A 27,827-nucleotide genomic window follows, 5' to 3' on the forward strand; every position below is an offset into this window, starting at 1 on the left:
ACTCCCTGTCTACCTCTTTCCTCTGCCTGCCCTTGCTCCCCTCCATTCCCTTCCCCACATCCCCGTCTTTCTTCCTGCATGCTAATGAGTCTCTCCCCCTTCTTAGAATGCCCCTGGCCTTTGTCCTCCACTTCCTTCCCTCTGCCTGTTCCTCATCATGCTCCATCATTCTCCACTCATTCATTCATTCAACATGCATTTACTAAGCATCTACTACATGTCCGGCCCTCTTCTGTACACAGGAGAACCAGAGCAGACCATTTCCTGTCCCCAAAAGCCTCTGGTTTGCAGAGGCACACTGTCATCAAACAGGCAATTGTAACTGAATGTGTCTGATGAAGGGAGAGGCACTCTGAAAGCTGGGGGCAGGGCAGCAGACAGGAAATTCTCCCCCAGAGAGGAGGCTTCTGAGCTTCTAAACCCTCACTGAGGGATGAACAGCCATCCTCAAAGAGCCAAAGAAAAAAAAGGATACAGATGGCCAACCAGCACATGAAAAAATGTTCAACATCACTGATTATTAGAGAAATGTAAATTAAAACTACTGTGAGGTACCACCTCACATCAGTCAGAATGGTCATCATTAATAGTCCACAGATAACAAACGCTGGAAAGAGTGAAGAGAAAAGGGAACCCTCCTGCACTGTTGGTGGAAAGGTAAATTGGTAAAACCACTATGGAAAACAGTATGGAGATACCTCAGAAAACTAAAGGAGAACTACCATATGACCCAGCAATCCCACTCTTGGGCATATATTTGGACAAAACTTTCATTCAAAAAGATACATGCACCCGTATGTTCAGAGCAGCACTATTCACAATAGCCAAAATGTGGAAACAACCTAAATGTCCATTGATAGATGAATGGATTAAGAAGACATGGTATAACTATACAATGGGATACTACTCAGCCATAAAAAAGAACAAAATAATGCCATTTGCAGCAACATGGATGGAACTAGATACTCTCATACTAAGTGAAAGAGAAAGACAAATACCATCGGATATGACTTATACCTGGAATCTAATATATGGTACAAATAAACCTTTCCACAGAAAAAGAACTCATGGACTTGGAGAACAGACTTGTGATTGCCAGGGTTGGGGGAGGGGATTGGGATGGACTGGGAATCTGGGGTTAATGGATGCAAACTATTGCATTTGGAATGAATAAGCAATGAGAGCCTGCTGTAGGGACTGGGAACTATATTAGTCACTTGTGATAGAACATGATGGAGGATAATGTGAGAAAAAGAATGTATACATGTATGTGTGACTGGGTCACTTTGCTGTGTAGAAGAAAATTGACAGAACACTGTAAACCAACTATAATAGAAAAAATAAAAGTCATTTAAAAAAAAAAGAAAAGAAAAAAGGACTTTTCAACAAGAGAGAAGAGCCCATGCAAAGTCCCAGAGAGGAGAGATCAGGGGTGGGGTATTGTGAATAGTCCCTGACTTAAATGAGCAATGGAGCAGGTGAGGGGTTGCCATGAAATGCGGGACAGAGGCCAAAGCAAGGGCTTGTGTGTTCCAGACACTGTCCATCCGACTTCAGCTCCAGCTTGGTGACAGTCTCCTCCTGGCCAACATCCTCCCTTAGTCTCCTGGCCAAGTGCACATGTGCACAGGCAGACAGACAGCTAGATATGTACACACAAGGATACACATCAGCACTCACCCAGAGACAGGTGCATGTGCTCCCAGATGTCCCCACACAGATACAGAGAAACAGGTACAGATATCGAGCAGGGATGTTGAATTTTAAGGACCAGGATGGGCTCCACTCTGTGCTTCAGGACCCTGACCAGAGCTGGTCTGCTGCTGTGGCTTGAAGGAAAGGAAGAGCAGGTCTCAGCAGCTGTGCTTAGCTGGCCTTGGGCTTCATAGAAGGTGGAGTTGGTCTAAATGGGTGAATCACAAACTGGGATCAGAGTGAGGCTCTGAGAGGGCTGTTATTTCCTCAGGGAAGCAAATCTGCAGTAACAATTTGCAGCTGCACTTTTGTACAGGAAAAAACATTCATTTTTTGTCTGTTTCTCAGTTCAGACTCTTGAGAGTCAGAGATCGTCTCCTTGGGACCTGAAGGGACTCTGTTCTTTAAGGCGTGTTCAGTGGACCATATGAGTGAGAAGGCAGGACACATAGCGGCTGAGGGCCAGGCCCTCTGGGCAGATTCAGACTCCAGGAAGGAAGGAGGTGGTGGCAGGGGAGCTCTACGGGGTTTGTATTTTTTTTGTTTTGTTTGTTTGTTTGTTGTTTTGCTTTTTAGGGCATATGGAGGTTCCCAGGCTAGGGCTCCAATCAGAGCTACAGCTGCCGGCCTACACCACAGCCACAGCAACACAGGATCTGAACCTTCTCTGCGACCTACACCACAGCTCATGGCAACGCCAAATCCTTAACCCACTGAGCAAGGCCAGGGATCGAACCCGCAACCTCATGATTCCTAGTCGGATTCGTTTCCACTGCACCATGATGGGAACTCCAGGGGAACTCTATATAAGCACCATGCAGATGATGTAACCAGTGCCAATTTGGGGTCCATCCCCATGCCCTTTGGGGACTGCCCTGCTGTGTCTCCCTCTCTCTAGTCCCTGGGTGCCCCGCCCAGGACTCACCTGTGAGTGGGTGCCCTAGGCTCTATGCTTGTCCAGGGAAGATGACCTAGAAATCCGCCCTGGGTCATGGGCAGGGGTCCTGTGCCGAGGGGCCAAACACAGCAGGGAGGGGGGCAGCAGCTGGAGAGGGTCTGATGCTGCATCAACATCTGGCTGTGGGGGGGTAGGGGTGTGGGCGAGGGGGACCCAGGGCCTCCAGGTCTCTCCACCTCCAGTCCTGTCCCCCACCTCAGGCTCCTTCCACCAAGGCCCTCTCCGGGTCTCTACCTCTGGCTGTCTTCCCCTTCAATGCCGGGATACTGTGGGCTTCATTGTCCCCAAATTAGTGGTTAAGACCATGGGCTCAGGAGCCTGATTGCTGGCTTATTAAATCCTGGCTCCACATTATTCTGGCTGGGCGCCATTGGGTAAGTTACTCCACTTCTCTGGGCCTCATCTATAAAAGCCAAAAACTGGAACAGTTCTCCTACCCCAGGAGCTGGCTGAGGGGGTTAAATTGGACAAGAATGTAAAAGGCTCAGTGCTATGCTGGACACACGGCATGTGGTTGTGAAATGTTAGCTACTATCTTTTTTTTTTCTTTTTCCTTTTTTTTTCTTTTTAGGGCCACACCGCGGCATGTGGAAGTTCCCAGGCTAGGGGGCCAAGCGGAGCTGCAGCTGCCGGCCTATGCCACAGCCACAGCCATAGCCACAGCCACACTGCTTCCAAGCCACATCCACAACCTACAGTGCAGCTTGCAGCAGTGCTGGATCCTTAACCCACTGAGCGAGGCCAGGGATTGAAACCCATTCCTCATGGACACTATGTTGGGTCCTTAACCTGCTGAGCCACAACGGGAGCTCCAAATGCTATATTGTTACGCATTTCGTGCTGCTGCAGGCCTGGCTGCTTTGAGGTGAAAGTCCCCCTTCTGAATCAGGGTTGCTTTGGGCCATAGAGCTGCCACAGGGGATTGTCTCCTTCACCTTCTGTATTAGTTTGCGAGGGTCGTCTTAACAAAGTATCACAAAGTGGGGGGCTTAACCAACAGCAACTTACTCTCTCACAGTTCTGGAGGCTGACAGTCTGAGATCAAGGTGTCAGTAGGAGGCTGGGAGGGCGCATCTGTTCCCCAGCCTCTCCTGGTTGCTCACAGTCTCTGATGTTCCTTAGCTCACAGACGCATCACCCCAATCCCTGCCTTCGTATTCACATGGCACTCTCCTTTGGTACATGTTTCTGTGTCCATACCCACCCACCCCCCCGTTTTTGTTTTTTTTTTTGCCTTTTTTGTCTTTTTAGGGCTGTGCCTGCTGCATATGGAGTTTCCCAGACTAGGGGTCCAATCAGAGATGCAGCTGCTAGCCTAGACCACAGCCACAGCAACGTGGGATCCGAGCCACATCTGCGACCTACCCCACAGTTCATGGCAACAACAGATCCTTAACCCACTGAGCGAGGCCAGGGATCCAACCCACATCCTCATGGATGCTAGTTGGGCTCGTTAACTGCTGAGCCATGATGGGAACTTTCACATTTTCACTTTTTATAAAGACCCCAGATGGAGTTCCCGTCGTGGCTCAGTGGTTAACGAACCCAACTAGCATCCATGAGGATGTGGGTTGGATCCCTGGCCTCGCTCAGTGGGTTAAGGATATGTTGTTGCCGTGAGCCGTGGTGTAGGTCCAGACATGGCTCAGATCCTGCATTGCTGTGACTGTGGTGTAGGCCAGCGGCTACAGCTCCGATTTGACCCCTCGCCTGGGAACCTCCATATACTGTGGGAGCGGCCCAAGAAATGGCAAAAAGACAAACAAACAAACAAACAAAAAACCCACCAGATACACTGGATTAGGATCTACTATTATCAGCTCATTTTTAATTAGATTACTCTGTAAAGACCCTATTTCCAAATAAAGTCACATTCTGGGGTATTGGAGATTAGAACGCAAACATGCCTTTTTTTTCATAAGGGACACAGTTCACCCACAACACCCTCCAGTTTGCTTCCTGCTACCTTCTTGTTGGGTGGGTTGGGTGTGACTTGGGATCATGGGGTCCTAGCTCTTTCTTGGCTGTTTTTTTCCTTCATTTAATCCCAGGACCTTGACATAGCTGCAGAGAGGCTGGAGGGTCCACCGAGGGGCTGTTCACCGACCCCCTGGCACTACATCTGCATCTGGGTGAGGGAGAGAGACTGGGGTCCAATTGAAGATGGGGCTCCCCTCTGCAGGCCAGGCCCTGCCTGGACCCAAGAGCCTGTGCTGGGGTGTCAGTGGGAGAAAGGATGGGGGTGGGGTTCCCCTCAGATGGGACTGCAATCTGTCCTTCACTGCCTGGCTCTGGCCAGCGACGGGAGCAAGATGCAGGCTCGAGAGAAGAAAAACAATCAGATGGCTGGCGAGATCCAGAGATGGAAGGTGGGAGGAGCTGGAGGCTGCCTGAGGGGGGTGAGATGGGGCCCTGATCCCCAAGGTCAAGAAGCCCTTCCTGATGACCCCAAGCCTGAAACCAGGGACCTAATGCAAAAAAACTAGATGTCCTGGGTTCTGCCACAGTCACCAGCTCCTTCTCCCCATGGGGCCTCAATTTCTCTGTCTGTATAATGGGTCCCAAAATCCCTGCCTTGGCCCCTGTAGTACATGGTGGCTCAGGTCCAGGGTGTGGAGTTTCTTGGGCTGAGGCAGCCCTTCAATCTGCAAATGGCCAAGGGCCTTACACTCCAGGCTGAGCTGGGCACCTGGGGGCAGGAGCAGGACTCTGGGTGCAGCTGGCACTGGAACTGCAGCTTGAGCTGCTAGGGGCCAGGGTTGGTGGCCTCGGCTGGGCATGGTCTGGGCCTGCCCACACCCCAGGACAGGGGCATGAGAACCTGGACAGTCCAGCCAGCCAGAAAGGGAGGCCAGCCGCCCAGGGGTTCTTGAGTCCTAGGCACCCACCCTCTTCCCATGAGCACAGTCCCCAGCAGGGACCCCAGGCAAGCTTCCAGAGTCTGGGCATAGAAGGAGGCTCCACCACAACTCCAACCCTCTGTGGGGGTCTGGGCCCAGTATGGCTTCTCTCTGAGGACGAGACTGGCATTTACTCGTCCTCAGGCCCACTCCCCTCAGCCTCCAGTCCCAGAGCTTGGGGAAGGCCTCTGCAGATTCCTCCCTGGGCCTCTCAGGCAGCAGGGTTTCCAACACAGAAGTGGGGTTGTCGCCCGGTGGCCTTGGACAAACCCTCTGCTGACTCTGGGCTCAGGTCCCCATCTGTGCCCCGGGACTGGTGTTGGCAGGTTCTGACCCTCGGTGATACTATGACCCTATGCAGTTTACCCTCTGAGTGTCTGTCCATGGGTCACGCTCTCCAGCTCCTTAGTGCCTATGTCCTAGCAGGGGGGCCCACTGACCTAGGCTGGGCTCAGAATGGGATGGGGGCAAGGGGTGGCAGAGGCTGGCAGAGGAACCCAAGGAGTGTCCAGGGCAGGCCCCAGCAGAGGCAGAGGAGAGAAGTCAGGAGCATGTGGGGGCAGAGCCCCTGCAGGAGGTAAGAACTGGCCTGGGGTGGGCCTGCTGCCCTCCCTCAGATCAGACTGGGGATGGGGCTGGAGGTAGGGCCTCCCAGGCAGAGGATGCAGCTGTATGGACTGGCCTTCTAAGCCTACACAGGGTCCTTGTGACTAGGAAACAGAAGACCTGCGACTGAGGCCGAGGCTACCTGGAGAGGTGAAGGTAGGGTGAGCCCAGGAGGCGGGGAGGGGAGGGCTTGTTGGACCCAGGGAGTCAGGATCAGGATGTCTCCACCGAGAGCCAAGAGCTGAGCCCTGAGCTGTCCCACGCTGGACCCCAGGCTGCCTTGCCGTTGCACGGTCTTGGGGTGCCTGAGTGGGGACCAGGCACTTAGCCCTTGGTGGCATGGGCTCACCAATCAAAACAAAGCAAGTGCGTCAGGGCCAAGGCTCTGCAGACCCAGCCTGGTGCATAGGGACCTAGTGCAGAGAGGTGGGAGGATCAGGAGACGGAGGGGAATTTGAAGACCTAGGCCTGCCCTAGGAAGCCCTCAGACAGCTCTCGGGCTGGGTGGTATTATTCATACAGGGAGCATCACCCATCAATATTTATGGAATCAATTTGGAAATTTTTAGTTACCTGTACAGTCTGGAGGGGCAGAAAGATACCATCTCGCACCTTCCCCCTAGTGCTGTTCCATCAGCCTCTCCCAGCACCTGGCAGCCAGCCATCTGTCCCGTCTTCGGGTCAAGGTGCAGTCCCAGGCAGGACCCTGTGAGGATGAAGTGGGATGTCCTTGGGGAAGCACCAGATTGAGACGGGAGCTAACGACGACCCCCGCCCTTGCCAGACTTCCCTGCAGGAGGTGGGCTCCGAGCAGACCCAGACACAGGCTAAGCTGGAGAGTCTGGGACATGTGGCAAGCCCAGGATTCAGAGCTGGAGGCTCAGCAGCCGGCCCTGGAGGGTGCCCAGAACCAGGTGCTCAGCACTGCCCCCGCCTCTGTGCCTCTGCCAGGCTGGCCTGCCCAGGGAGGAACCTATGGTCTCTCCTGACAAGATAATTGGCCATTGGCTTTCCCTCCCTCAACTGGAGTCGAGTCCCTCCCAAGCCCTCACTGCCTCTTCCCCCAGGGCTCAAGCCCTGGAATTTGCTCACTGCCTCTCTCCCTCCCCCTCAAGGTGGCTGAGAGCCTCGCTGAGAAGCTGAGGCTGGAGCAGCAGCTGAGGCTCCACAGGAGCTGGTAGAAAATGAGGCCCGTGGGGGTGAGGGGCGCCTGGGTCTGAAGGGCCCTGGGGGAGAAACCCCTTTCCCTCATGGAGATGCTCACTAAGCTGCATAGCTCTCCTCCCCGCCCCAAGGCTCTGGGGCAGATGGCAGGGGCATTTGGAGACATGCTGTTAGGCGCACTCTAGGATCCCTCAGTGGCACGGGGTGGGGGGGACATTGCTAGGCCTTGGGCCTGATGTATCTCACTCTCATCCTTATCCTTTCTAAAGAGGGGAATCCAGGGGAAGAAGCAGAAGGGGGTGTGGCTAGGTGGGCTCTGGTGATACGGGGGGTTGAGAGGTCTGCATTCCTGGGCCTGAGATCATGGATTGAAGGAGAGTGGCCTTCAGAGCTGAGAAGTCCTGTGCTTGAGTCAGCTCCACCCCCTCCTAGGCTGGTGAGCATGAAAAAGCTTCTCTAGGCCTCAGTTTCTTCATCTGCAAAATGGGGATACTGACAGTACTTACCTCAAAAAATGAGATGAGGATCATGCAGACAATGCACACTGCACAGAGCTTGTTTCCAGTCCCCCTGAACTTCCTGATACCTCAGGTCCAGTTTGGATGAGTCAGTATTAAAGCCCAATATCAAATGTGTGTGGGGCTTTAGTCTCAAAGTCTATTTTTCCGGGGTTCCACCAGCAAGACACTGCCTGCACTTCTGATGAAGCTCAGGAAACAATTTGATATAACATGCAGCCGGGAGTGATAAACAGTGTAGCACATCCACTCCCAGGAGCTTGAATGCTGTTAGTGCTTGGCTACTGTTTCACTCTGACTGAGGGCCTCATCTTTAGGACCTTGCATGGAGGGGATGATGGGTGGTGGCTTCTTGTCTTTTGCCTCAGCTGCTCTCTGGGAACCCCAGGGGTAGGGGGGCAGATCCATTGGTGGACCCTCAGGCTTTGGACTATGTCCTCAGGGAACAGGAGCTGGTGTGGTGCCGAGCATCAAGGGCTCCAGAACCAAGAGGACAGGAGCCTCTAGCTGCCTCTGAAGCCCTGCAAGTAGCAATTCTCCAGACCAGTGGGCAGAGTGACCCCTGCCTCCCAGTGGGTCCCAGGCCCAGTTTCTCTCTCTGTTTTTGTCTCGCCATCTGTAAGTTGGAGGGAGAAACAGGCTCGAAAAGGTCCTTCTAGCCTGGGCCTTTGCTGGTCCTCCTGGATCCCTCAGCTGGCCCCCCTTGCCTGCACAGAGCCAGGACAACCCCATATCTGTTCCTGCCCTGCCTCTGTGCCCTCTGTGGGTCAGCCTCTGCCTCATCTGCTCCCAGATCTCAGCTATAGCCCTAGAACCACAGAGGAGGTGAGCATCTGAGAAAGTTGGCAGCCAGGGGCAGTACCCAGGCTGGGGAAGAAAGGTGGTGTGGGGAGCTCCCGTGGTGGCTTAGTGGTTAATGAATCTGACTAGGAACCATGAGGTTGTGGGTTTGATCCCTGCCTTTGCTCAGTGGGTTAAGGATTCGGTGTTGCCATGAGCTGTGGTGTGGGTCACAGACGTGGCTTGGATCCTTATGTTGCTGTGGCTGTGGCATAGGCCAACGGCTCCAGCTCCAGTTAGACCCCTAGCCTGGGAACCTCCATATGCCGCAAGTGCGGCCCTAGAAAAGGCAAAAAGACAAAAAAAAAAAAAAGTGGTGTGGTGACTGACTGAGGCCCAGAGCCACAGCCTCCCTCTGCAGCACAAGAGACTGAGGTCCATCCCTGGCTTTCAGCCTAGTGAGCTGGGCATCTTGGCACAGAGTGTTGGGATTAACAAGCCTCAGGGAATCAAGCGGGGACAAGGACTCCTGGGGAGAAGGGAGGCCCCATGACTATGCCTTTGGTCTCCAAGGCCAAGGACTCTCTCTCTCTCAGGACTGAGGCTTATAAAGAAACTGTCCTTGTCGCCCACCTGCCATGGGGCCTGAAATGCTCATGTCAGCACAATATTCCTGACTGTCAATGGATGAGGCCACTGGGCCCTTTCCCAGGGGAACTGTCTGGCTCAGAGTAGAGTGGGGCAGAAAGTGACCTGTGGGGATGCTGGGGTCCTTGTGGGGCTTGGTTGGCCTACTCAGGGCCCCAGTGCCAGCAGAGTGATGCCACCTGTTTCACTGGGGAAGCCACTGGGCACTGGGCTTTCGATTTTAAAAGTGAGTTTTCATTTACTTGTACTTTACTCACTCTACAGTTTACATTTCACAGACAAGAAACTGCCCAGAGCAGGACAGTAACTTGCCCTAGGTCACACAGCAAAAGAGCAGCTAAACCTCTCTGGTTGCCTAACCTGTCCCAAAAAGGTGGTTTCTCATTTCATACTATCTATTCTGAACTTGAGAGCAGGACCATGTCAATGGTCAGCTTAGGGTTGACATCCCCCTCAAGGTCATCTGGCCATTTTTCTTTTTTTGTACCTCCCTCCCCACCCTCCTGGGTGCTTCCTTCCCCTACAGAGCTCTGTCAGCTGGGCCACATGCCTCCAGAACCCTCCTCAGTGCTGTCGCTGAACACTCCCTCCATCTACTATCTTGAGTGAAGTGGGGTTTTGCAGAGGCGGACTCTGACAGGGGGAAGGGACAGAATGTCTCTGGGACTGTTTCCCCAGCATCATCCTCTACAAAATGTTCTCTGCCCTCCCTGCCATCCAAAGGCTACTTGGGTGGGGGGGGTTGCTGCTGAGTTCTCGATTGATCCAGCACTGGGTACGGAACCCAAATGAACCGATGGGTTCTTTTCTGGGATAATTGGACTTGGGACAAAAGAGTAATATTTCCAGGGCTGAAGACCAGACACATAAAACTGGGGAGCTGTCAACTACCTTGTTTTTCTCTGTGGAAAAACCTTGATTTCAGTGAAAGCAAATGCAGCTAGCGATTCCCAGACGTTGAAATTGGGATGGAGAGATTTTGGTTCAGGCCAGAGGCCCCTTGCATGGAGAAGACGTAAACTTGACTTCTGGGGTGTCATCTCAGTTTGGTCTGTGGCTCAGGCAGCAGGCTGAGCTGGTCTTCGGAGGGGAGAAATACCTTTCGTGGGCGCGCTTCTGAGTTCTAGACTCTTCCCGAGGCCAGCCCCCGGGTCCCACTGCCCTTGGGCTCCTCCACACACCCTGGTGTCAGAAAACAAACGCCCCTCCTTTCTGCTCACATGTGCCTGAGTGGTCTGGGTCCCTTGCCAGGGCAAAACCCTTAATGCCTCCAAAACAGACAGCTGCCGCTGCATCCCGAGGGCCCTCCCTAGATGCCGAGCCTTGCCTTCCACTGGCTTACTGTCAGACCAGTCTCCAGTTTGTTCTCCTGACACAGTGGGCCACTCCACCATCCTTTGGCCTTCTTCTGTGACCCTGGGTCTGGGGTTTGTACCTTACTGCCTCCAAGAGCAGCGGGCAGGGGTGTGTGGGGTGATCCCCACTCTTCCCAGTCCTGCTGTTCTGGTCGTTTCCTTCTCCCCTTTCTTCCAGTAGTGATTACAAACCTTCCCTTTCGGAAGCCCCAGGCCACCACTACCCACTTCCTTCTGGTCAGGAACACGCACACCCCCTCACATGGATGCAGGCGAAGGCGCGACCTGCGCTCACTTTTCCTCCAAGATCCGAGAGATACCAGGGCCGATCCTGTAGCCCCGCCCCCTCCTCCCATTGGCTGCGGGGCGGGCACATGCCCAGCCCTGGCCAATGCGGTGGGGGAGAGCTGCGGCTCGCGGCCGGGAAATCATCTCAGGGAGATGCTAAAGACCCTCAGGTGACAGCCACCTGTGCTCGGCGAGGCAGAGCCAAGAAGCGCGAACATCTGAGCGCCTCCACACCGCACACATCCTCTGCTTCCATCTCCTCACCGCGCCGGGTCGCCCCTGCACTCGCTGAAGCACATGCGGGAAAGGCCGAACAGCTGCATTAGAGTCCATTCCTAGCTAGCCCTGCCATTCACTACATATGTGACCTCGTGCACATCTCTGATCTTCAGTTTCTTCGTCTGTAAAATGAACAAAAGTCACTGCCTCACAGGTCTGTGGGTGCGGTGTTAAATGAGATGCTTTGTACAACGTGCTTAGCGCTTGCTCATGGTTAGGGCACAGCCTCTGTACCCACTGACTCAGAACCCCTGCTGCTCTTCTCACAGCTCTGGGACCACCTCATCTGTAAAATGGGGGTATTATAGTCCCATTTCATTAATGTGCAGAGGAGCAAATAAGTTAATTCATGCAAATAATTCTGGCACACACAAGTGTTCAGTAATTGTAACTTTCACAGGCTCGTTATTACCAGTGCTGTCCTGTGTCCTGTGGCAGAAAGGTGCAGGAACTCTGCTACAGAGTTCCTCTGGGATACAAACCTGGGAGCATAACTGATGGGCCCCAGGGCATGTGCATGTTCCATTTTACTATATAAAGTCAAAGTGTTTTCCTGAGTTATGCTAACTTAAACTCCTCACAGCAATCTGTCAGAGTTCCACTGCTCCCCACCCTTGCCAAGACATGGTATTGTAAGACTAAATTTCATGCCAATCTAACAGTATGGAATGGTTTTCTGTACATTCCCGATTGCTAATGAGGTCCAACCATTTCCTCTTCTGCAGAAGACCTGTTCATGACTTTGCTCCCTCTCCTCAATCCTTCTTTTCGCCTTTTTTTTTTTTTTTGGTCTTTTCTAGGGCCACACCCCCAGCATATGGAGGTTCCCAGGCTAGGGGTCGAATCAGAGCTAAGCCGCCGGCCTACACCACAGCCACAGCAATGCAGGATCTGAGCCGTGTCTGTGATCTACACCACGGCTCATGGCAACACTGGATCCTTAACCCACTGAGCAATGACGGGAACTCCTGGTTTTGTCTTAGCAACAAGCATTAAGACAAACATGCTGACAACTATGCCTGTTTTCTTTTTTCTTTTTCGGGCTGCATCTGTGGCATATGGAAGTTCCCAGGCTAGGGTTGAATTAGAGCTGCAGCTGCTGGCCAGATCCGAGCCACTTCTGTGACCTATACCTCAGCTCATGGCAATGCCGGATCCTTAACAGAGTGGGGCCAAGGATGAAACCAGCATCCTCAGGGATACTAGTTGGGTTCTTAACCCACTGAGCCACAACGGGAACTCCTCTACTACTACTCCTTTGTTGGTTGTGTGTTGCAAGTAGCTCCTCCCAGTTTATATCTTTTGATGAACTTCCTTTGGAGGGTCTAGTTTGAGGAATTCTTTCCTTTATTGAGATCTTAAAGATATTCCTGTATTATATATATACTGGAGACACACATGGCATGTGGATATTCTGGGGCCAGGGATCAAACCTGTGCCACAGCAGCAATCCAAGCCACAGTGACAATGCTAGGTCCTTAACCCACTGAGCTACCTGGGAACTCCATTTTTTTCTGTTAATTTATTATGGGATGGAAAGGCAGTGGCCTCGTGCCTTGTTCTTCCCAGATTCTCCATCTCCATCAGGAACTTCATCCAGCTGCCACTTCTCCTTCAGCAACCCCTCACAGCCATTACACAGTTTGTATCTCAAATGTCTCTGGATCCCGCTTCTCCTCACCTCTCAGCTCCTTGTACAGTAGGCTTGCTGAATCTCCATGTGGCAGCCCCCTGGTATGTCACAGTTGTGAGGTGTGATCTCAACTATTGGTTGGTTAGTAATTTAAGTACTAAAGGGTTGGTTACTTCTTTTTCTTTTTTTGCTTTTTAGGGCCACACCCATGGCACATGGTAGTTTCCAGGCTAGGGGTCTAATCCGAGCTACAGCTGCTGACCTGTGCCACAGCACAGCCATGGGATCCAAGCCATATCTGCGACCTGTACCACAGCTCATGGCAACACAGGATCCCTGACCCACTGAGCGAGGCCAGGGATCAAACCTTCACCCTCATGGATCCTAGTTGGGTTCGTCAACAACTGAGCCATGAAGGGAACTTCAAGGGTTGGTTATTTTTATCAAAAGATTTTTAGGAGTTCCTGCTGTGGCGCAGTGGAAATGAATCTGCCTAGTAACCATGAGGTTGGAGGTTGGAGGTTTGATCCCCGGCCTTGCTCAGTGTGTTAAGGATCCGGCATTGCCATGAGCTGTGGTGTAGGTCATAGACATGGCTCAGATCCTGTGTTGCTGTGGCTATAGCTGTAGGCCAGCAGCTGTAGCTCCAATTCAACCCCTAGCCTGGGAACCTCCATATGCCACAAGTATGGCCCTAACCTGCCCCCAAAATTAGATTTTTTTTTTTGTCTTTTTGCTATTTCTTTGGGCCACTCCCGTGGCATATGGAGGTTCCCAGGCTAGGGGTCGAGTCGGAGCTGTAGCTGCCAGCCTACACCAGAGCCACAGCAATGCAGGATCCGAGTCGCGTCTGCAACCCACACCACAAGCTCACGGCAACACCGGATCGTTAACCCACTGAGCAAGGGCAGGGACCAAACCCGAAACCTCATGGTTCCTAGTCGGATTCGTTAACCACTGCGCCACAACGGGAACTCCCAAAATTAGATTTTTAAAGCATCGATGAGATTCAAGGCTGTCCCAATGTCACCCTCATTTTCTAGCACTTCAAAATGGCAGAGAAAACCCCTCAGAAGGTGCAGACAGGTAAGATGTATGTATGTTACGGTGCAGGAAGGCAATCACAAAACTACTCAGTGCTTTACCTCTCTGCCTATTTCTTTTTTTGGGGGTCTCTTTGCCTTTTCTAGGGCCGCTCCCATGGCGTATGGTGGTTCCCAGGCTAGGGGGCTAATTGGAGCTATAGCCGCTGGCCTACAACCACAGCCACAGCAACTTGGGATTCGAGCCCAGTCTGCGACCTACACCACAGCTCACGACAACACTGAATCCTTAACCCATTGAGTGAGGCCAGGGATCAAAACCTGCAATCTCATGGTTCCTAGTTGGATTCGTTAACCACTGAGCCACGACGGGAACTCCATCTGCCCATTTCTTTTGGTTTTACCAAAACCAGGTTGTGCCCATAGGATGTACATCGTGGCAGGGGAAAAAAGGCTGAGCAGGCCTAAGTTTCACTGGCAGTGTCTCAGGGTGCCCACACCTAGAATGTCTCCCAGTTCCAGATCACCCTTCTAGAAAAGCCTTTTCCTGAGCTTATGTCCTTAAAACATGCTAGCAGTGTCCTGATACTCAGAAGATGATGCCCAGATCACTTAGCATGGGATCCAACCTGGTCCTAGCTACACTTTTCCAGTCACCCACCCCCCTCTGAAGGCACCGCTCAGTTGCCCAATGCCAGGTCCTTTGATGCCACCGAGTTTCCATATGCATCAGTTCCCCTGGTGAGAATCCTCTTCCTCACGTCTCCACTCGATAATCTCATTCTTCCAGCTGAAACATCTACCTGTAAGCACAGGGACTGTACTTCAGCAGGAGCTTAAAGAGGGCTTGCTAATGGCGGAGAGCCCTGGCCCTGCTGGGGCCCTGTGGGGCCCTGCTGGGATCCTGTTGCGACACTGTGGGTATTGGTTTTGGTGATCAGGCAATGTCAGAGGTGCCTGGCTAATAAAGAAGGCAGGTTGAGAGTGAGTGCTTTGGGGAAAAAGGATGGCTGAGCAGTTAAGGGGAGAAGGTTGAGGAAAAGTCAGGGGATCAGAGGGGCAGTTCACCCAGCTCCTTATACTATGAAGGCCCTTGCTTCTTCCCTATTACTGTCCAATGAAACAGTCACTGAAAGGTGTTCCCTTCGTGGCTCAGCAGTTAATGAGCCTGACTAGGATCCATGAGGATGTGGGTGCGATCCCTGGCTTCATTCAGTGGGTTAAGGATCCTGTGTTGCTGTGGTTGAGGCATTAGGCAAGCAGCTGCAGCTCCAATTTGACCCCTAGCTTGGGATCCTCTATATGCTGCGGGTATAGCCCTAAAAAAAGCAAAAAAAAAAAAAAAAAAGAAAAGAAAAAGTCACTGAAAGTACCCAAGAGATCTGCTTGTGTGAAGAGGTAGAGGTTTATTGAAATATAAACATTCGAAAACATGTAAGATAGAAAATAACCACAACATATACAGACACTTGCTGCAAGAGGACATCTGAGGTATTTATCCACTGCCTAGGCTACCCATGTGCTATCACATTTTTTCCTGGTTAGAAAACAAGTAAGTTAGGGAGGGGGAAAAGACAGAGCAGCCCTGGCCAATGAATGCCATGGCCTCAGGGCTGTACCCTCAGCAAAGTTTCTCTTGGCCCAGGTGTTCTGGGGGGGCACCTGCTGGCGCTCCCCACCCTGGGGCTTTCAGGCTGAGACCCTGCTGATGCCCTGAGGGCAGCAAGGGCTTGCTGAGAGGGTGAGGCTGGGCAAGCTGCCTGGGAGAGGGAGAGGATCCAATGACCAGGAAGACAGAGTGCACTGGCCCTGCGTCCTCCGGGTGGGAAGAGTCCATCCTTCGTGACCAAACCCCTGAGAAAGACATATTGGCCAATGTCTGTGATGTCTTCAAGTGGGCCTGGCACTGGCCAACCGGGCTCCTCCCTGACCCAGACCCAGGACACCCTCTGCCTATGCCCTGCATGGACCTGGCGGGTAAGATATTGAGGCTTCTGAGGCTATAAGAGGGTCAGCCCCCAGTGATGAGGCTGTGCGTGACCGTGTGTGTGAGAGAGAGTGTGGAGACGGGGGGAGGGGAGAGAGGCGATGCAGTCCGGCGCGGCTGCAGCTTACCTGGCTGAGGTATGTCTTGTGCTCAAGCATTTGGTTTCCCTTTCTTTTCCCAGACAGGACCGTGGGTGGGCCTGTGCCTCTGTGGCCTTCCACTACTGCAGCCCACATCACACTAGGGGGGTTCTATGAACACTGCAGAGCTTACTCCATTGAAAGGTGAGCCTTGTGGGAGAATCACCCCCTCTTTACGACACATGAGCAGCCTGCTCCACCCAAGGGTCCGAAAGGAGAGACAGAGCTCTCTCGGCATTGCCTCACCCTCAACTTCAGCAAGGCCTGCGGCTGCGCCTGCTCTGGGGTGGGAATGTTGAGCAAAGGAGAGACGCTCTGTCCCCACTCAGGTGAGCTGGGCTTTGGGGTGTGGGACTGCGATGCTCCAGTGGGAAATGGGTCAAGGGCCATCTTGAGAACCAGTGTGGTTTCAGGACCCAACCTGCATGAGAGAGGGCCTCTCAGTTCCACCTCCTCCTGCCACTGTGATCCCTGAGTCATTTCTCCTGCTGCCTCTCCCAGCTCCTCACTGGAGTCTTAGGGAAGGGCCGGAGGGGCTGGGGTACCAGATCATTTGCTCGGCTTTGGGGGTGATCTGCTTTCATTTCTTTGGTGCTATATGATAACAACAATAAAAATTTTAAAGTAAAAAACAAAGTCAGCAAACACATATAAAAAAGATTTCAGAGATGCAAATACTTCCTGAAGAATCAAACATCAACAATTACAAGTCTGAGGTATTTCAATGAACCTGACGTCAGCAGGTCTGGAGATACTGGGGCTAAGATGGCCCCATGAGAAGAAGGGGGGCGCAAGGGACAAGTGGGCTGTTTTCTGGGAGAGCTGGCCAACAGGGGTGAGAGGTCTGGGAGGGTCAGTAAAGGGTCAGTGGAGTGGGTGCCAGGGCCTGCCTGGGCAGCCCTGAGGCTCTGCCTCTCCCTTGGCAGATGCCCAGCAGGCCCTGAGGGCGGCCCTCATGAGCCCTTTCTTGGGACCATTAAAAGGGGGATATGGGGCCCTGAGATGCTTCAAGACTTGAATCTGAGGGACCCACAGCCCAGGAACCAAACCCAGTAGGCAAGGTGGTTTGGGAGGACCTCATCCCATGCTCAGCAGAGAAGGGCTGCGAAGGCATGCTTTAGGTTCCGAGAAGCCCCACATGGAGGTTAAAGATGGGGACTGAGCAAGGGAAGAGACCAGGGAACCTGGGGTCATGGCAGAAGGCAGGAAAAGGGAAATAAATTAAAGGGGAAGGGATGTGGAGGGCCTCCAGCCCTGTGTCAGCTTACAGATTGTCGATACACTGTGCCCGGAATAGGAGGTGGCCTGGGAGCCCTGGAGGAAGCTGGACGCCCACAGACCCCGCCCAGTTCTCCAGGACAATCCCTGATTGGACAACGCTGCCCTGTCAGGCCTCTCCAGCCTCTCCCTGTCTCTAGAGTACAGCAGGACCTGATGGAGCCTGGACAGACGGACACATCCAAACTCTCAACATCTGGCCAAGTGGTGTTTGATGTGGGCTCCGAGAGATGAGGTAAATTCTGTGCATCAACTTCCTCCACTCTTGAAGGGAGAGTGGGGAGTGGAAGCTGGGTCCTGCCCTCAGAGGGACCAGCTGGTGGAGGGCTCTGCGCTGGGGGTGCCCCGAGATGAGGTAGGACTCGGTGAGCAGTGAGAACCGCTGCTGCTGCTGGCACTGCTGCCAATGCTTTGGGTAGCAGATCCTGCGATGAGGTGGACCACAGGCTTCTGGGCAAAGAGCACACCTGAGTGAGGGGGCGGGGAGAAGGAAGTATGAGCAGATGGGGAAGATGGGACGGCTTCAGCTCACTGCACTCTATTTACTGCTAACTCTCCATGCCGGATGCTGCGCTGGGGGGGACACTGCTCTGCCCCCAGGGGCTTAGAGGCAAGGGGACGGAGTCATTTGCTCAAATGTCTGTCACAAAGGCTCTAAGGGAAGTGTGCCCAGGGTGCTGTAGTTTTGGAGGCTCTGGAGGGCAGGGGAAAGTGGGTCAGGAAAGGCTCCAGGAGTAGAGCATGCCTGGACTTTTAGAAAAAGTGGTCACTGGAATTCTCGCTGTGGCAAAGATGTTTAAGTATCTGTCTGGTGCTGTCTCTGTGGCAGCACAGATTCGTTCCCCTGCCCAGTGGAGTGGGTTAAGAATCTGGTGTTGTCACAGCTGTGGCAGAGATTGCAGGTGCAGCCTGGATTCGATCCCTAGTCTGGGAACTTCCATATGCAGTGGGTGCGGCCAAAAAAAAGTAGCCAAGTAAAAAGGAGGAGATGGCGTGGCAGGCAGAGGAAATCTGAGAGAGCAAAGAGCAGAGAGAGGCAACAGAAGCATTGGAAGCTCTTCACCAGCCTCTAAGCCCCTGGGCGTGCAGTGTGGTATAATCAGGGGATGCTGGAGGCAGGAGTGTGGCAGAGGGGGCTAGAGAAGTGGGAGGCAAGGAAACAGCCTCCTGAGAGCCTCTAGGCTCTCTATAGGGATTGTGGAGCCCCTGAAAGTTTGAAGGAGGGACATCGGGAGACATGGGGTTGAGACCACTCTGTGAGGCGGGGAGGAATGTGGGTGGGTGGAGGCCTGTGAGGAAGCTACTTTAATGGCGGAGAAGAGAGGCCTGACCCAGGGCGGCAGCTGAGACACAGCAGAGATAGGAGGGCACCAGCGTCTGCTCAGCTCTGGGCAGCAATGGCCTGAGGGGCTCTTAGAGCAACCTCCAGGTACCTGACCTGGGTGACTGCATAGTTGCTGAGAAAGGGCACAGGTGGCATGGAATTGAGGCAGGTGAGTTGGGGAGCCTTCAATTGCCTTCTGACTGGTCCCCATGATGAGGGAGAAAGAGGCATTTCCTCCTCCTTTCTCCTGAGAGAGGATGAGAGGAGATGGAGAGCCAGGCACCAATATCCTCCTTCCCTGCTTTCGCCACAGACCCACTCCCACTCCTAACCCTCCTGAACCTCCTTGGCACCACCAGAAGGCAAAGAGCACTCAAGCCTTACCCAACAGCTCAGCCAGTCTCCTCGAGGGGGTCTGTATTAGCAGAGGGCTCTGAATGTGGCCTCTGAAGCACCGACTGTGTGGTCACTGGTGAGGCAGCCTGGAATCCCTGCTTCTCTGCAGGCTGCTCCCAGAAACTCTGTCTCTTCCCTTCCCCAACCCTGATGCCCCCCATGAGTGGCCCCAAGAGATCCAGAACACAAGACCTCCAGGGTGGCATCCCGAAGGGGCCTGGTCCCCAGCCCCTGGAGCAGGAGCACTCAGAGGGCAGGGAACGCCCCACAGAAATGCCCCTGGTTCTGATGGAGGTGTGTCTCTAACCTACCTGCACTGGGCACCTCGCCATACCTTCTGTAAAGAGGTGGCCAATGCCCAGGCCCCTGGCAGAAGGCTGCTGGCTAGTGTGCCCAGGCTCTGTGGTTCCAACTCAGCAAGCTACACTTAACAAGAGTCAGCTGATTTGTTCCCAGACTCACCCCTAAACCAACAAAATGGGAGTGGGAAAAAGATTGCTTTTTCTATGAAAACTAAGTTGAATACCTTGGAAAAACTTGTCGAAGGTGCTAAACTGACCAAATGACCAACCAACCAACAAAAAACCATTACCAAATTAGACTTAGGAAGACACAATGTAAAAGACTGAGTGGGAAAATCATGAAAACACAGGCTGACTTGGTTGCATTCAGATTCCTCTGCCTGTGTCTCAGTCCTTGGCCCATGAGAGATGATGTTTAGGAAGAGAAGAGCTGAACCACTGTCAAAGAAAGGAGACCTGAGCATTGGAAGAGCAGAATAGTGGACACTGATTTAACTTATAATGTTAAAAGTAGAGGTATAGAGTTGACTATGATTCTTTACATTAAATGACATTTTCAGTTAAAAGGCCAACCAATAGTTGAAAAAGGGTTACACAGGGGGTCTCTATCACTCGATCAAAGATGGCGAGGAGGAGTTCCCATCTTGGCTCAGCAGAAACGAATCTAACTAGCATTCATTTGGACAAACTTCCATCCCTGGCCTCACAGTGGGTTAAGGACCCAGCATTGCTGCGGGCTGTGGTGTAGGTCACAGATGAGGCTCGGATCTGGCATTGCTGTGGCTGTGGCCTGTGGCTACAGCTTGCTACGATTCAACCCCTTGCCTGGGAACTTCCATATGCCACAGGTGCAAACCTAAAAAGACAAAAAACAAACAAACAACAAACAAAAAGCTGGAGGAGGAAACAGGATTAGGATGATGGAACAGAAGGACTTAAGCTCACCTTCTCTCATAAAAACAACAAAATTACAACCAACTGATGAACAACCTTCAACCAAATAGACTGCAAACTATCAAAAAAGATATCCTACTCCAGAAGACAAAAAGGAGGCCATATCAAGAGGTAGGAGGAGCGATTACTCGATATAAGCAACCCCATACCTGCCAGGTGGGAAGCCCACAGACTGGAAAGTTACTGTATCACAGAGACTCACCTACAGTGAGAGAGTTCTGAGCCCCACATGGGGTCCCCACGCCTGGGGATCTGGCAATGGGAGAAGGAGCCCCCATAGCATTTGGCACTGAAGGTCAGCAGGGCTTGTGTGCAGGAGCTCCACAGGACTGGGGGAAACAGAGACCCCATTCTGGAAAGATGCACACCGGCTTTCATGTGCACTGGGTCCCAGGGCAAAGCAGAGACTACACAGAAATCTGGATCAGACCTGACTGCAGCTCCTGGAGGATCTCCTGGGAGAACAGAGGGTGACTGTGGATGGTTGTGGGGAAAGGACATTGGAGGCAAAGGTCTCTGGAATAATCATCAGTGTGTGTTCCTTTACAGGTGACCATTTTGGAAAAGTCTGGCCCCACCCACCAGGGCTGAGAAGCCCCAGACCAAACAATAATCCAGGTGGGATCACAGCCCCACCCATCAGTAAACAGGCTGTTGAAAGACACCCCCTCACACACACACAGCTGCCTCTAATCTCACCCAGAGACAAAGACCCACTCACCAGAGGGATAAGGATCAGCCCCACCTACCAGTGGGCAGGCACCAGTCCCTCCCATCAGGAAGCCTAGAGCAAGTCCTCAGTACCAGCTTCAGCCACAAGGAGAGCAGACGTCAAAAGTAAGAGAGGCTACAACTCTAGTCTCTGCAAAAAGGACACCACACCAAAAATCTATACAAAATGAAAAGGTGGAGATCTGTAACTCAGATAAACGAACAAGGAAAAAACCCAGAAAAACAGCTAAATGATCTGGAGATTATCAGCCTCCAGGAAAAAGACTCTAGACTGTTGATGCTGAAGATGATGCAAGACATTGGAAATAAACTGGAGGCAAAGATGGATAATTTACAGCAAACAGTTCGCAAAGAAACACAAGATTTAAAACTTAAGCAAGCAGAGATGTAAAATACAATAACTGAAATAAAAAAAATTCATTAGAAGCAGCTAACAGCAGAATACAGGAGGCAGAAGAATGAATAAGTGAGGTGGAGGACAGACTAGTGGAAATCACCGATGTAGAACAGAAAAGAGAAAAAAGACTGAAAAGAAATGAAGACAGCCTAAGAGAATTCTGGGACAATGTTAAATGCACCAACATCCGTATTACAGGGGTGCCAGAGGGAGAAGAGAGAGAGAAAGGGCCAGAAAAAATATTTGAAGAGATAACAGCCGAAAACTTTTCCAACATGAGAAAGGAACCACTCACTCAAATCCAGGAAGCACAACGAGGACCATATAAAATAAACCCAAGGAGGAACATCCTGAGGCACATACTAATCAAACTGACCAAAATTAAAGACAAAGAGAAAATACTGCAAGCAGCCAGGGAAAAGAAACAAGTAACATACAAGGGAATCCCGGTAAGGTTATTGGCTGATTTTTCAGCAGAAACTCTGCAGGCCAGAAAGGAGTGGCATGATATACTTAACGTGATGAAAGGAAAAACCCTTCAACCAAGATTACTCTACCCAGCAAGGCTCCCATTCAGATTTGAAGGAGAAATCAAAAGCTTCACAGACAAGCAAAAGCTAAGAGAATTCAGCACCACTAAACCAGCTTTACCACATATACTAAAGGAACTTCTCTAGGCAGAAAAGAAAAGGCCACAACTAGAAACAAAAATACCACAAATGACAAGGCTCACCAGTAAAGGCATATATACAGTAAAGGTAGGAAATCATCCATGCACAAATATGCTACCGATATTAGAAATTGTGAGAGGAGGAGGGGACACTGGAGAGCACTTGCAATTAAGAAACTAACAACTTGGAGTTCCCGTTGTGGCACAGCGGTTAATGAATCCAACTAGGAACCACGAGGTTGCGGGTTTGATCCCTGCCCTTGCTCAGTGGGTTAAAGATCTGGCATTGCCGTGAGCTGTGGTGTAGGTTGCAGACACGGCTCGGATCCGGCGTTGCTGTGGCTCTGGTGTAGGCCGGCAGCTACAGCTCTGATTAGACCCCTAGCCTGGAACCTCCATATGCTGCGGGAGTGGCCCAAGAAATTGCAAAAAGACAAAAAAAAAAAGAAACTAACAACTTAAAAACAATCCTGTATATATACAGACTCCTATATCAAAACTTCAGGGCAACTGCAAACCAAAAATTGATACACACAAATTAGAAAAATCAACGCAAATACAATTCTAAAGACAGTCATCAAACCACAGAGAAGAGAACAAGAGAAGGAAAGAAAAAAGAGCAACTAAAACAACTCCAAAACAGTTAATGAAATGGCAATGAGAACATACATATCAATAATTATCTTAAATGTAAATGGACTAAATGCCCCAACCAGAAGACACAGACTGGCTGAATGGATACAAAAACAAGACCCAGATATATGCTATCTTTAAGAGACCCACTTCACTTCTAGGGACACATACAAACTGAAAGTGAGAGGATGGAAGAAAATACTCCATGCAAACAGGAATCAAAAGAAAGCTGGAGTAGCAATACTCGTATCAGACAAAACAGACTTCAAAATAAAGAATAAGAGATAAGGAAGGACATGATATAATGATTAAAGGGTCAATCCAAGAAGAAGATATAACAATTTTAAATATATATGCACCCAACATAGGATCACCTGAATAAAAAAGGCAACTACTAACAGCCTTAAAAGGAGAAACTGACAACAACACAATGATAGTGGGGGACATTAACACCCACTTCCATCATCCAGACAGAAAGTCAACAAGGCAACACAGGCCCTAAATAAAGCATTAGACCAGATGGACTTAAAAGGTATTTATAGAACATTCCATCCAAAAGCAGCAGAGTACACATTCTTCTAAGGGCACATGGAACATTCTTTAGAATTAATCACATTCTGGGTTACAAATCAAGCCTCAGTAACTTTAGGAAAATTGAAATCATATCAAGCATTTTTTCTGACCACAACGCTATACGACTAGAAATCAACAAGAAAAAAACTGCAAAAAAACAGAAACACGGAGTTGCCGTTGTGGCGCAGTGGTTAACGAATCCGACTAGGAACCATGAGATTGTGGGTTCGATCCCTGCCCTTGCTCAGTGGGTTAAGGATCTGGCGTTGCCGTGAGCTGTGGTGTAGGTCGCAGATGTGGCTGGGATCCTGCATTGCTGTGGCTCTGGCATAGCCTGGCAGCTACAGCTCCGATTAGACCCCTAGCCTGGAAACCTCCATATGCCGCAGGAGAGGCCCAAGAAATGGCAAAAAGACAAAAAAAAACCAAAAACAAAAACAAAAAAACCCCAGAAACACATGGAGACTAAACAACATGCTACTAAACAACCAATGCATCACTGAAGAAATTAGAGGAAATTAAAAAATACCTAGAAGCAAATGATAACAAAGATACAACACTCCAAAACCTATGGGATGCAGCAAAAGCAGTTCTAAGAGGCAAGTTTAGAGCAATACAAGCCCGCCTCAGAAAACAAGAAGCACCTAGAGAGAACAGACAAGACCTAAAGTTAGCAGAAGGAAAGAAATCATAAAGATCAGAGCAGAAACAGATGAAATACAAATGAAGAAAACCACAGAAAAGATCAATGAAACTAAAAGCTGGTTCTCTGAAAAGATCAACAAAATTGATAAACCCTTAGTCAGACTTAACAAGAAAAAAGAGAGAGGATTTAAATCAATAAAATTAGAAATGAAAAAGGAGACGTTACAACAGGCATCACAGAAATACAAAGGATCCTAAGAGACTACTAGTTGCAACTATATGCCAATAAAAAAGGACAACCAAGAAACAAATTCTTAGAAAAGTACAATCTTGCAAGACTAAACCAAGATGCAATAGAAAAGATGAACGGACCAATCACAAGTACTGAAATTGAAACTGTGATTAAGAAACTTCGAACAAACAAAAGTCCAGGACCAGATGGCTTCACAGGCAAATTCTACAAAACATTTAGAAAACAGCTAACACCTATGCTTCTGAAACTATTCCAAAAAATTGCAAGGAAGGAACATTCCCGAACTCATTCTCTATGGCCACCATCACCCTGATACCCAAATCAGACAAGGATACCACACACACACACAAAAAAAAAACAAAGAAAATTACAGGCCAATATCACTGATGAACATAGAGGCAAAAATTCTCAACAAAATACTAGCAAACCAAATCCAACAACACATTAAAAGGATTGTACATCATGATCAAATGGGATTTATCCCAGGGATGCAAGGATTCTTCAATATCCAAAATCAATCGGTGTGATACAGTACATTTACAAACTGAAGAATAAAAACCATGTGATGCTCTCAATAGACGTAGAAAAAGCCTTCGACAAAATCCAACACCCATTTCTTTTTTTCTTTTTGCTTTTTAGGGCTGCACCCACAGCATATGGAGGTTCCCAGGCTAGGGGTCAAACTGGAGCTACAGCCACTGGCCTATACCACAGCCATAGCAACATGGGATTCAGGCCACATCTGCAACCTACACCAGAGATCATGGCAACACCAGATCCTTAACTCACTGAACGAGGCCAGGGATCAAACCTACACCTCATGGTTACTAGTCAGATTCGTTTCTGCTGCACCACAATGGGAACTCCAACACCCATTTCTGATAAAAACCCTTCAGAAAGTGGGCATAGAGGGAACCTACCTCAATATAATAAAGGCCATATATGACAAACCCAGAGCTAACATCATTCTCAATGGTGAAAAGCTGAAAAAATTCCTGCTGAGATCAGGAAAAAGACAAGGATGTCTGCACTCGCTGATGCTATTCAGCATAGTTTTGGAAGTCCTAGCCACAGCAATCAGAGAAGAAAAAGAAATAAAAGGAATCCAAATTGGAAAGGAAGAACTAAAACCATCACTATTTGCAGATGACATGATACTATACCTAGACTATCCTAAAGACGCTATCAGAAAACTGGGAACTCATCAATGAATTTGGCAAAGTCACAGGATACAAAATTAATACACAGAAATCGACTGCATTTCTATATAATAATAATGAAAGATCAGAAAGAGAAATCAGGGAAACAATCTCATTTACCATGGCATCAAAAAGAATAAAATACTTAGGAGTAAACCTACCTAACGAGTCAAAAGACCTATACTCTGAAAACTATAAGACACTAATGAAAGAAATCAAAGATGACACAAACAGATGGAAAGACATACCATGCTCTTGGGTTGGAAGAGTCAATAAAATCAAAATGACTATACTACCCAAGGCAATCTACAGATTCGATGCAATCCCTATCAAAGTACCAAGGCTATTTTTCACAGAACTAGAACAAAATATTTTAAAGTTTGTTTGGAAGCACAAAAGACCCAGAATAGCCAAAGACATCCTGAGAAAGAAAAACGGAGCTGGAGGAATCAGGTTCCCTGACTTCAGACTATACTACAAAACTACAGTCATTAAAATCATATGGTACTGGCCCAAAGAGTGAAATATAGATCAGTGGAACAGGATAGAAAGCCCAGAATTAAACCCATGCACCTACAGGCAACTAATCTATGACAAAGGAGGCAAGAATATACAATGGAGAAAAGACCCTCCCTTCAATAAGTGGTGCTGGGAAAACTGGACAGCCACATGGAAAAGAATGAAATTAGAACACTTCCTAACACCATACACAAAAATAAACCCAAAATGGATTAAAGACCTAGATATAAGACTGGATACTATAAAAGCCTTAGAGGAAAACATAGGTCAAACACGCTCTGACATTGACCACAGCAGTTATCTTCTCAGATCCACCTCCTAGAGTAATGATGATAAAACCAAAAATAAACAAATGGGACCTAACTAAACCTAAAAGTTTCTGCACAGCAAAGGAAATCCTAAACAAAATGAAACGACAATTCACAGAATGGGAGAAAATATTTGCCAATGAAGCGACTGGCAAAGGATTAATCTTCAAAATTTATAAATACCTGCAGGTCAATACCAAAAAAACAAACAACCCCATCAAAAAATGTGCAGAAGATCTAAACAGACAATTCTCCAAAGACGACATACAGATGGCCAAAAAACACATGAAAAGATGTTCAACACCACTAATTATTAGAGAAATGCAAGTCAAAACTACTATGAGGTACCACCCTACACTGACTAGAATGGCCATCATCAAAAATTCTATAAATAATAAATGCTGGAGAGGGTGTGGAGAAAAGGGCACCTTAATACACTGTTGGTGGGAAAGTAAATTGGTACAATTGCTGTGGAAAACAGTATGGAGATGCCTCGGAAAACTAAAAATAGAATTACCATTTGATCCATCAATCCCACTCTTGGGCATCTGTCCAGAGAAAACCATGACTCAAAAAGACACATACATGTACTCCAATATTCATTGCAGCACTCTATACAATAGCCAAGACAGGGAAACAACCCAAATGTCCTTTGACAGAGAAGTGGATAAAGAAGATGTGGTACATATATACAACGGAATATTAATTAGCCATTAAAGGGAAAGAAATGATGGCATTTGCAGCAACATGGATGGACCTAGAAATTATCACGCTAAGTGAAGTTAGTCAGATAGAGAAATACACCAACATCATATCGTATCACTTACAAGTGGAATCTAAAAAAAAGGACACAATGAACTTCTTTGCAGAACAGATACTGACTCACAGACTTTGAAAAACTTATGGTTTCCACAGGGTGGGGTGTGGGGGATGGATTGGGGGTTTGCGATGGAAATGCTATAAAACTGGGTTGTGATGATTGTTGTATAACTATGTAATAAAATTCACTGAGTTAAAAAAAAAAAAAAGGTGTAGGGGAATCTGTCACCCTGTTAGCAATCTTCGGTCTCTCCTCATCCAGAATTGCTTTTTCCTTTGCAACCCTGAGCCTACACAAAAAAGCCACCCTGGGAAGGTGCTCAGACAAGCTGCAGGGAGCTGTACTAGCTGCCATGCTGCTGCCTCCCTCAGAGCACCAAGAGCCTCACCTGCATAGGTGGTGCCATCGATGTCCACAGACATGTTGATGCTCCCAATGCTGCTCGTGGTCAGGTTCAGTGCTGCAGCTGAGGCCTCTGCTCTGTCTTCTGCTGGGAAAAGGGAGACAGTGGGCTTGGTCAAGCCTTCCAGCATTTGCGTCGTCCTCTCTGAGGCTTTCCTGCTCTCCCAGCCTTAGAAATCATCTGTATAACCTCCTGAGTGTAAGGTCTGGCAGGAGAACCAGGCTTGCCATTGCTTGCTTTCTCCACTGAACTACTTCAACTTCCCCAACTCCCTCTGCTTGGAAAAAAAAGGGATCACATAGGCAAGGAGGCTGACCTTGGCTCAGGTCTGTGCACTGATACTTTTAATGCAAGTCAGCAAACCGTGAGCTCCATTATCCACCATGCAGGGGGATCAGAGACCACTAAGGATAGGCCTGTTCTTCTG

The 27,827-nt window shown here is 49.7% G+C and overlaps 1 protein-coding gene across 8 annotated transcripts in view; it reads right to left on the bottom strand.

The window, feature by feature from the left end:
• Positions 1 to 27,827, bottom strand: part of ARID3B (AT-rich interaction domain 3B) — an 88,015-nt gene that overhangs the window by 5,945 nt on the left and 54,243 nt on the right. For 3 of the 8 annotated variants that reach the window (XM_047794817.1, XM_047794822.1, XM_047794814.1), the window contains 2 exons: positions 27,386 to 27,487; positions 6,733 to 6,865 (listed from right to left, as the gene is read on the bottom strand). In XM_047794817.1, the coding sequence (XP_047650773.1) occupies positions 6,733 to 6,865; positions 27,386 to 27,487 (235 nt within the window). Of the gene's footprint in view, positions 1 to 6,732; positions 6,866 to 15,253; positions 19,751 to 27,385; positions 27,488 to 27,827 lie in introns of those variants that run through there. The other 5 variants (XM_047794816.1, XM_047794819.1, XM_047794818.1 and 2 more) reach the window with 5 other exon arrangements.

This window comes from Phacochoerus africanus, chromosome 9 (genome assembly GCF_016906955.1).
Source record: "Phacochoerus africanus isolate WHEZ1 chromosome 9, ROS_Pafr_v1, whole genome shotgun sequence".
NCBI lineage: Eukaryota > Metazoa > Chordata > Mammalia > Artiodactyla > Suidae > Phacochoerus > Phacochoerus africanus.